At 42.5% G+C, this 9,906-nt stretch overlaps 1 protein-coding gene across 2 annotated transcripts in view; it reads right to left on the bottom strand.

Moving 5' to 3' along the window:
- Positions 1-363: 363 nt before the first annotated feature.
- Positions 364-9,906, bottom strand: part of LOC127008326 (sodium/glucose cotransporter 5-like) — a 50,934-nt gene continuing 41,391 nt past the window's right edge. The window contains exons 4-14 of one of the 2 annotated variants that reach the window (XM_050880211.1): positions 8,657-8,821; positions 8,126-8,324; positions 7,256-7,476; positions 6,635-6,878; positions 6,060-6,300; positions 5,074-5,188; positions 4,011-4,101; positions 3,276-3,415; positions 2,602-2,716; positions 2,080-2,161; positions 364-1,464 (exon numbers count right to left, since the gene is read on the bottom strand). In XM_050880211.1, the coding sequence (XP_050736168.1) occupies positions 1,398-1,464; positions 2,080-2,161; positions 2,602-2,716; positions 3,276-3,415; positions 4,011-4,101; positions 5,074-5,188; positions 6,060-6,300; positions 6,635-6,878; positions 7,256-7,476; positions 8,126-8,324; positions 8,657-8,821 (1,680 nt within the window). In that variant the 3' untranslated portion in view covers positions 364-1,397. The remainder of the gene's footprint in view (positions 1,465-2,079; positions 2,162-2,601; positions 2,717-3,275; positions 3,416-4,010; positions 4,102-5,073; positions 5,189-6,059; positions 6,301-6,634; positions 6,879-7,255; positions 7,477-8,125; positions 8,325-8,656; positions 8,822-9,906) is intronic. The other variant, XM_050880210.1, reaches the window with a different exon arrangement.

Here is a 9,906-nt window from a genome sequence, read left to right as displayed (position 1 = left end):
GACGTTTTCTGCCTTTGCAACGGCGCCACCAAAACATTGTACTTATTACTTTGTTTCTCAGCGAACATTAAAAAAAAAAAAATCGCGATAATATAATATTTACCGAGTGGTTAGCGTGCGGGGGTGGTGAGCCCGAGGACTTAGCGCGGACTAGGTTCGAGTCCCCACATCAACAGGACAGACCATCTATGTGTGGTCTGAATATCTATGTAAATCTCTCTCTCTCTCTCTCTCTCTCTCTCTCTCTTTTTCCGTAGTGTAATCTCATTGAATTGAATAAAAACGGGTGAGGAGAAAAAGGAAATATATTTTTGGGCATTAAAAAAAATATCAGGGACAGCAAAAACCAGTGAGTACATATATTTTCATTTATTATTATTAAAATATCTAAAAAAATCATTATATACATACATGGAAGACTTAACTAGTGTAGATATATTATTTTTCTTATTTTCCTGATGGGTGAGATGGGAGAGGAAGGAGATGAAGGAAGAGAAAGAGAAGAGAGGAAGGAAAGAAGAAAAGGAGATGAAAGAATAGAAAGAGAAGAGGAAATAAAGAAGGGAAGGAGATGAAAGAATAAAAAGAGAAGAGAAAGAAAGAAAGAAGATGAAAGAACAGAAAGAGAAGAGGGAGTAAAGAAGGAAAGGAGATGAAAGAATAAAAAGAGAAGAGAAAGAAAGGAGGAAAGGAGACAAAAGAGTTGAAGAGGAAGTAAAGAAGAGAAGGAAATTAAAGAACAGAAAGAGAACAGGAAGTAGGGAAGGAGATGATAGAAAGAGAAGAGGGAAAAGTGATAAAGGAGATGAAATAATAGAAAGAGAAGAGAAAGAATGAAGGAAAGGAGATGAAAGAATAGAAAAGGAAGGAGGGAGTAGAGTGAGGAAGGAGATGAAAAACAGATATACAGACAACCAACCAAACACAGAGTTACACATATATATTGCTTGACAGATGTACAGATAAACATATATATAGAAAAACGACCCCAAGAGTAGAAGATGAACTAAAAACCAAGAAGATAGACAGATATACAACACTAAACAGACATAGAGATACACACATATATATATTGCTTGACAGATGTACAGATAAACATATATAGGAAAGAATATATATAGAAAAACGACCATGAGTGGGAGATGAACCATAAACTAAGAAGATATAGACAGATATACAGACATAAACCAGACAGGGAGATACACATATATATTGCTTGACAAATATACAGATAAACATATATATAGGAAATCATAGAGGAACATAATTAGATATATAGACCAACAGACTGACACTTAAACATACTAATAGGTAGATAAATATAGACAGCAAGATAAATATACAGATAAACAATGACTATATATATGTGGCTCTGAGGGCTGTGTGTGTGTGGAAGACTAGGCAAAGAAACCAATGACGAAGGTGCTGAGGACGAGGCAGATGATGGCGTTCCAGTTGACGACCCTGAAATTATAAATAAATAAATAAATGATAAATAAAAAATGCAAAAAAAATAAATAACAAATAGGAAAACATAATAAGAAAAGTTACATAAAGAAAGATAGAAACAATAATAAAAAAACCCCAGAATGATGAATAAATGAATGAAATGATATAAAACGTAGAGAAAGAAAGAAAAGAAGAAGAAAAAGGAGAAAGTAAATAAAAATAAAATGACAAATAGGAAAACATAATAAGAAAAGCCACATAAAGAAAGATAGAAACAATAATAAAAAAAAAAAACAGAATGATAAATAAATGAATGAAATGATATAAAACGTAGAGAAAGAAAGAAAAGAAAAGGAAAAAGGAGAAAGTAAATAAAAATAAAATGACAAATAGGAAAACAGAAGAAGAAAAGCCACATAAAGAAAGATAGAAACAATAAAAAAAAACCCAGAATGATGAATAAATGAATGAAATGATATAAAACGTAGAGAAAGAAAGAAAAGAAGAAAAAGGAGAAAGTAAATAAAAACAAAACAGAATGATAAATAAATGAAAAAAAAAATTAAGTAGAAAACCATGAGAGAGGGAGATTTGAGGCTTTTGATAACAGAGACAACACTTGAGACTCACGCTTTCCAGAAGGGGGGTTCGTAGAGAGAGGCGGCCGCGTTCTTGGCCTCCTCCACGGGTGTCAGTTTATTCGGGTCATGATCTGTTGATTGGGATCACGTTAGTGTTTCTGTAAGGGTCTATTAAGTGCCTGTCATCACCCTTATCTTTAACCCCTTGACTGTGGATTTCCTACAAGAAGACATCACCAAGCTACAGGAATGGAACAAAAAGTGGCTGCTACAAATGCTCCTCCCTTCTCCTTTGTTGTTTACTTGCAACAATAAACTATCAATCAATCAATCCAATTCAATGAAGAAGAATGTATATAGTCATGCACCTTGGGAGGGGATATCCAGCATACCAATACCACATGGGAAACACTCCGCTATCCACCACAGAGGCAGAGAAAGACCTGGGAGTGTATGTAACCAGACTAACAGTGAAGGTCAAATCCAGGTCAATCGCAGCAGACGGGTTAAGACACATTGGACCATTGCCAATAGGTGTAGCATAACTCAAGGGGGTCGTGACAATACTTACCAGGATCCGCCACATGCATGGATCTGCCATTGGTCACAGAGGGCGTTTTATAAGCATCCTCGATTGGCACCCTTGGGCGATCGTCCTTCCTGCTCCAGTAAGTGAGGCGGTACAGCTGGGAAGGGAAGGAGATGGGGATGAAGCAATATACCACATGTATCCTTAGTTGTATAATCACACTCTGTACTGCCTGGGGGTTGGGATGGCATGCTCCTCCCTTCTCCTTTGTTGTTTACTTGCAACAATAAACTATCAATCAATCAATATAAGTAGAAAATCATGACAGAAGGAGTTTGTGATTAATAAGAGAAATAGAACACCGTGACAGAGGGTGATTTTTTTGTAAGGTTTCAGTCCCTGCAAAGTTATCAATGGGTGGAGTGTTTTGTCGAATTAAACTATGAAATGGGGGCTTTTCATAGTTACCCAACGAAATACCGAAAAAAAACTATGAAATGTATAAATAAGTAGGATATGTTAGATTGACCTAGTCCTATAGAAACACAAAGAGGTAAAAATAAACACTGCCAACTCTCAATAAACTGTTATGTATACTTATTATGCACACACACACACACACACACACACAAACAAACACATACAAAACATTAATCAAAGGAGGAAAAATGACACCAACACCCATCCACACACACACACACACACACTCAACTTACGGAGTGTTCAGGGATGGGGCAGGTCATGAGGGAGATGCTGATGGTGACGACGCCCGTGATGATCCAGAGAATGCAGCTGAAGTGGAGGTAGTGCACTTTGGCCACCGTCACCATCAGGAACTGTCCGCGCGTGTCATCACCTGAAGTGGGAGATGGTATACGTGTTGCTGAAGCGGGCCTTGTCAACTACAACTTTTTTTTCTCTTATATTAAATAGAGGGTCCACTGTACTTGCAAAACTTTGACTCTGGGAACTGCTAAGGTTTATTATGGCTTCCTGGAATGTTGAATATGCTACCGGTAATTACTCAGAGAACCTTTACGTCTTTCTCAGTTTTTTTAAGTTATGGATAAAATCATTGAAGTTTCTATGATAAAAGATTCTGGCAGTTTACGAAAGTCTGTGCTAAGATTTATTATGGCTTCCTGGAATGTTGAATATGGTAACGCTCTTAGGACCTTTACGTCTTTCTCAGTTTTCAAGTTATGGATAAAATCGTTGAAGTTTCTCAGACAAAAGATTCTGGCAGTTTACGAAAGTCTGTGCCAAGATTTATAATGGCTTCCTGGAGTGTTGAATATGCTACCGCTCTTAGGACCTTTACGTCTTTCTCAGCTTTCAAGTTATGGATAAAATCATTGAAGTTTCTATGACAAAAGATTCTGGTATAGTTTACGAAAAAGTATGTGCCTGTCGCGAAGTTGTTCTCTTGCCTCAGCCGCTGCCACACTCACCTGCACCGCACGCAGGAACGGTGTAGGAGAACTCAAGGATGAACCGCAGCAACCCTATAGCCAGACCCACCATCAGGCCCCAGAACGCCCCCTGCGGTGACATACAAGGTGTTAGTAGATATCTTGCGTAGGAGAGGCATTGAGATTTTTACATATCAGTGGAGGTTATTACTGTAAGAACGAGAGGAGAGGTCATGCAGCCCAAATTATGGTTTTGTGGGAAGTTCATTATTCATCAATTAAGTATAAGATGATAAGGTATTTTTATATGTAGATAGCATTGCTGGTGTTTCTTTTATGCAACCCTTTTTACTACTAGACAGCTAAGTAAGATGATGCTGTAATGTTATTTGTAAGGTTAAGTTAGGTTAGGGAAGGAAAGAGAAGGGATGGGTTGGGAAGGAAGGGAAAGAGGAGAGACAAAACAAATGGGTCATTCTTTTAGGGGAGACTGTGAAACCAACTGTAGGTATGATGCAACTCACACTAAAGAAAGGGAGAAGATGGACTATATACAAAAGAAGAAGAAGGAGGAAGAGGAAGTATACAGAATAACGAACTTTCTGTAGCTAAAGACTCATGACGCGTCCACTCACTGAATGACCGGGATCCAGGGAAGGGAAGGGAAGGAAAGAGAAAGGAGACGAAGGGAAGGGAAGGAAAGAGAAAGGAGACGAAGGGAAGGGAAGGAAAGAGAAAGGAGAGGAAGGGAAGGGAGGGAAAGAGAAAGGAGAGGAAGGGAAGGGAAGGAAAGAGAAAGGAGACGAAGGGAAGGGAAGGAAAGAGAAAGGAGAGGAAGGGAAGGGAAGGAAAGAGAAAGGAGAGGAAGGGAAGGGAAGGAAAGAGAAAGGAGAGGAAGGGAAGGGAAGGAAAGAGAAAGGAGAGGAAGGGAAGGGAAGGAAAGAGAAAGGAGAGGAAGGGAAGGGAAGGAAAGAGAAAGGAGAGGAAGGGAAGGAAAGAGAAAGGAGAGGAAGGGATGAGTAGGAAGGGATGAGAAGAGAATTAAATACCCAGCAGGTGAGTAAGTAATGCTAACAACCCTGCCGCTGGGGGAGATACTGACGGGCTCGGTGGTGCGGGCCCAGAAGATGGCCAGCAGGTACACGGCGCAGATGGGCGGTGCCAGGAAGGATGAGATGCTCTGGATGTAGTCAAAGAGCTGCGAGTTCCCGGTGTTCCTGTAGGGGGAGGGAGAACCAGTCATTACCAGTCATAAGCGAGAAGTAGATTGATTAACTGTGACTGAATGGCATGGAATTCGAGGTCTTTTTTTTTTTTTTACAACAAAGGAGACAGCTCAAGGGCAAAAAAAAAAGGAAACAATAATAAAAAAGCCCGCTACTCGCTGCTCCTAAAAAAAAGAATCAAAAGAGGTGGCCGAAAGAGGTCAATTTCGAGAGGAGAGGTGTCCTGATACTTCTATTTGCTATACGAGGTTCTAAAAGGAAGCATATTTTTTTTCCTGATTCCTGTGGCTGTAAGGTCAGTGAAAATATGTTTGTCTTTTTACATCAAAGGATACGGCTCAAGGGCAACAAAAAGGATACACACACACACAAAAAAAGCCAGCTACTCACCACTCCCACAAAAGTAAAAAATAAAGAGTAGCCAAAAGAGGTCAATTTCGGGTGGAGAGGTGTCTTGATACACGTACTGTACAAGAAATAGACCAAAACAAATGGGTCATTCTTTTAGGAGTGAGACTGTGAAATCATGCAACTGTATAGGTATGAAGCAACTCACACTTAAGAAAGGGAGAAGATTGGACTATAAAAGAAGAAGAAGAAGAAGAAAGAGGAAGTGTACAGAGCAACGAACTGCCTGAAGCTAAAGACTCATGATGCGTCCGCCCAAAGAGAAGGGAAAGGAAGGGATGGGAAGTATAGGGTAGGAAGGAAGTGAGACTGTGCAACCAACTGTAGGCATGAAGCAACTCACACTAAAGAAAGGGGGAAGATTGGACTATAAAAGAAGAAGAGGAAGAAGAAAGAGGAAGTGTACAGAGCAACGAACTGCCTGAAACTAAAGACTCATGACGCGTCCACTCACTGAATGACCGGGATCCAGATGACGGAGACCCCAACCAGCACAGCTACGAACACACGACCCACGATTAGCTTCTCGCGTTCGGAAATCTTGCCAGTGCCGTCCTTCCTGCAGCACTTCCCCCCCCACTTTCGCACCAGCGTCCACACATCCACGGTGAAGATGGTGGAGGCGGAGTTGAAGATGGAGGTCAGCGAGGACATGAGCGCGGCCATCATCACCGCCAACATGAGCCCGGACAGTCCTGAGGGAGGTGGTGCTTGTGGCGACGAGGGGACTTGTGGGTAGCCTACTCTTATGTATAGTGTATAATGTAAGAACCACATGTATAGGGGACTGATGGGTACTTGTATGTATAGTGTATAATGTATAAGAGCTGTGTGTATGTATGGTGTATACGATTTCACTTAGGTTAAAAAATAGACCTAGTTTGGATTATAAAGTCTGAAAATCTAGGTAAATCTCTCTCTCTCTCTCTCTCTCTCTCTCTCTCTCTCTCACGACCTAGTTTGGATTATTAAGTCTGAAAATCTAGGTAAATCTCTCTCTCTCTCTCTCTCTCTCTCACACACACACACCTTGGGGCAACAGTTGAAGGACCAGCTCAGCGTAGGCAATATTGGAGCAGCCGCCGGGACTGCCACAGATCTTTTGGCACTCCTCGGGGGACGCGCACGCCACTCGGTCGGGGTAGAGGATGCGCGCGGCCATCCCGGGGAACACCAGCAGCCACAGCGGGAGGAACTTGAGGTAGGAGGCCAGGATGCAGCCGGCCTTGGCGTGGATCATGTTGCGGCTGGCCAAGGTGCGCTGGACGATGACCTGCCCAGGGTATTATTGTTGTTGTTAGTTTGATGATGATAATTGTAATAGTAATGATAATGATGATAATAATAATAGAGTAAATCATCATTATTATTATTGTTATTATTGCTACTACTACTACTACTACTACTACTACTACTACTACTACTACATATTACTCCTTTTAGTACAACAATAATAACTACTAGTGTGCAATAGCAATACTAATGATGATGATGATGATGATGATGATGATGATACGAGTAATACATAACACTACTACTACTACTACTACTACTACTACTACTACTACTACTACTACTACTACCACCGCTTCTACTACTACTACTACTACCACTGCTACCACAACTACTACTACTACTACTACCACCCACCTGATCCGTGCACCAGTACCAGATGGAGTTGATGGTGAGGCCGAACACCATGCCAGTCCACGGGAAATTGCTCTTGCCTGGCTCGATGGTCCGAAGCAGGTTCATGTAGTCTGCGGGCGGCTCTCCACAGGTCGCGTTGTTACTCCCGACGGCCCGCACGGACGCCACAGCATACGGGTACCTCTCCACCAGTGCCGTGTACCCACCCACCTCCTTGAAGGCTGTGGAAGGGAACGCAAAGTAGTGGAATCCATCAAGCAAATTATTACACGACTTATAGGCCTACTTTTTTTTTTTTTTGTATTTTGTTGGGGATATGGCCTACTCATTTCGGCATCAATATTTATAACAAGTATTTCGGAACGGTAACGGAAGCTGAGGAAAGAGAGGAAAAAAACGACAAAAAAAGGCACAAAAAACCTATCATGTGCCGCCACTATAAAAAAAATACCCACTACCCAGTTACGAACACCCCCCCCTTCCCACCCCCTTACCTCTATCACCTCCCCCCTTCCCACCCCCTTACCTCTATCACCTCCCCCCTTCCCACCCTTTATCCCATTACCTCCCCCTTACCTCTATCACCTCCCCCTTCCCACCCCTTACCCCATCACCAGCACTTCCAAATTATCGTACTCAGCCTATTGCATTTTCGTAGTTTCTGACCGATAACTAGCAAAAAAGAACAAAGACCACCAATATTAAAGAGTTTTTAAGATGACTTTAATTTCCTATCATTATTTGCGTGGTTGTGACAGTCTTGGAGCCTAAAAAAGGATAAATGCATTGCTCAGAGTACGATAATTTGGCAACGCTGCCCATCACCTCCCCCCCCCCCTCCCTCCCCCAAGCACATCCTACTTCACCTACACATCACCATGAGGATGAGGGCGCCGAAGATCATGAGAATGGTCTGCACGAAGTCCGTCCACACCACCGCCGTCAGCCCCCCAGCGATGGTGAAGATGGCGGCCACAGCGAGGAGGAAGAGGATGCTGAGGTAGAGCCACTCGGAGCTCGTTTTGTTGAGGGCGAGCTGGATGAAGAGGGCGCCCGCGTAGAGGTCAGCCTGCAGGGGGGAAGATGGGACGGATTGCTAAACGAGTTCTTTTTCATTGTTATCGCTCCTCTGAAGTGACTCGTAATCTGACAAATGTGGAGAATAGGATAATAGCGTTGCGTTAGAAGGTAGACTGAAGAAAAGGGTTTAGAAAGAGGAGATGCTCAAGAGAAAGTGGAATGAGAGGAAGAATAAGCAGCGAACTTATCAACGGGGAACAGAAAACGGAATAAAAAAAACCGGGATAGTAACAGCAGAGTACATAGACTATTAACGGACAGTACCACTCAGATCCAATAACTATCTACACAAGCTTCTGAGAGGAACCTAAGAGGACTCACGGATATCTTGGTGAATATGTAGAGGAGCAGCGCCAGGAAGGAGAGGTAGACACGGATCCGCTGGCCACCGAACCGCTCCTTGAGGTACTCCGGCATCGTGTACACCTGTGAGCTCGTGTACACGGGGACGAAGAGCCACCCCAGCAGCATCAGGATGTAGATGGCCTGCAGAAGGGACAGTCAGTGAGATAACATTTGAGGTGAACTAAAAACTATCAAATGGAAGAGGATACGGTAAAAATAGAAAACGGGTGTAGGTTATCGCGCTATTCCAGCAGCACCAGGATATAAATGGTTTGCAGAAGGGACAGTCAGTGAGATAACATTTGAGGTGAACTAAAAAAAACTATCAAATGGAAGAGGATACGGTAAAAATAGAAAACGGGTGTAGGTTATCGCGCTATTCCAGCAGCACCAGGATATAAATGGTTTGCAGAAGGGACAGTCAGAGATAACATTTGAGGTGAACTAAAAAAAAACTATCAAATGGAGGAAAAGGATACACCAAAAATAGAAATCGTCAATAACGGAGTAGTGTAAAAATATCACTATAAGAGGAGAGGTAAAGTGAGGAAGTGTGGGAGGAAGAAGAGGAGGAGAAGGAAAGAAGGGAAGAGGAGGAGGGGAAGGGAGAGGACAAGGGGTAAAATAACAAAACAGTTCATTAAAAGCCCGGCAACTTCTACGAGAGTCCGTTAAGGCGACCTGAGAAGCGAATATATTTAAGACTACGGGCTTTCAACCTTCCCGCGCCCAAGCACACATTTGATCAGGCTTTCGTAGGGGCTGTGGGGGGAATTACCATGATACTAATACTAACGATAATAATAATAAAAGGATAAAAAAAGAAAACGGCCTCGGAGAAGTGTATACAGGAACTGGCGTGCACACATAAGGGTGGAGTGTATATATGTTGTGTGTATATCAATGAGTGTTCACGAGAAACGGAAACACACTCGGGTAAACAGGCGCACCCAAGGCAACCAAAACACACCGGTGGCGCTCAAGTCGATCTCCGCCCAACGATCGAGGAGGGAGAAGGAGGGATGAGGTGAGGAGAGAAAGATGGGAAGGGTGAGAGGGAAGACGAGGGAAAGAGAAAGAAGGGAAGGATGGGTGATGAGAAAGAAACAAAAGAGGGAGGGAGGGAGGAAATTCTGTTAGTAAATGCGAACTGAATATGGATAATCTGAAACGTTTGTGTGCATGTGAATTGGACGAGAGAAAAACTGATAGCTAGACAGAGAGAG

This window comes from Eriocheir sinensis, chromosome 37, assembly GCF_024679095.1.
Source record: "Eriocheir sinensis breed Jianghai 21 chromosome 37, ASM2467909v1, whole genome shotgun sequence".
Taxonomy (NCBI): Eukaryota; Metazoa; Arthropoda; class Malacostraca; order Decapoda; family Varunidae; genus Eriocheir; species Eriocheir sinensis.
Note: the sequence above shows the minus strand (reverse complement) of the source record. Positions and strands in the feature narration are given on the sequence as shown.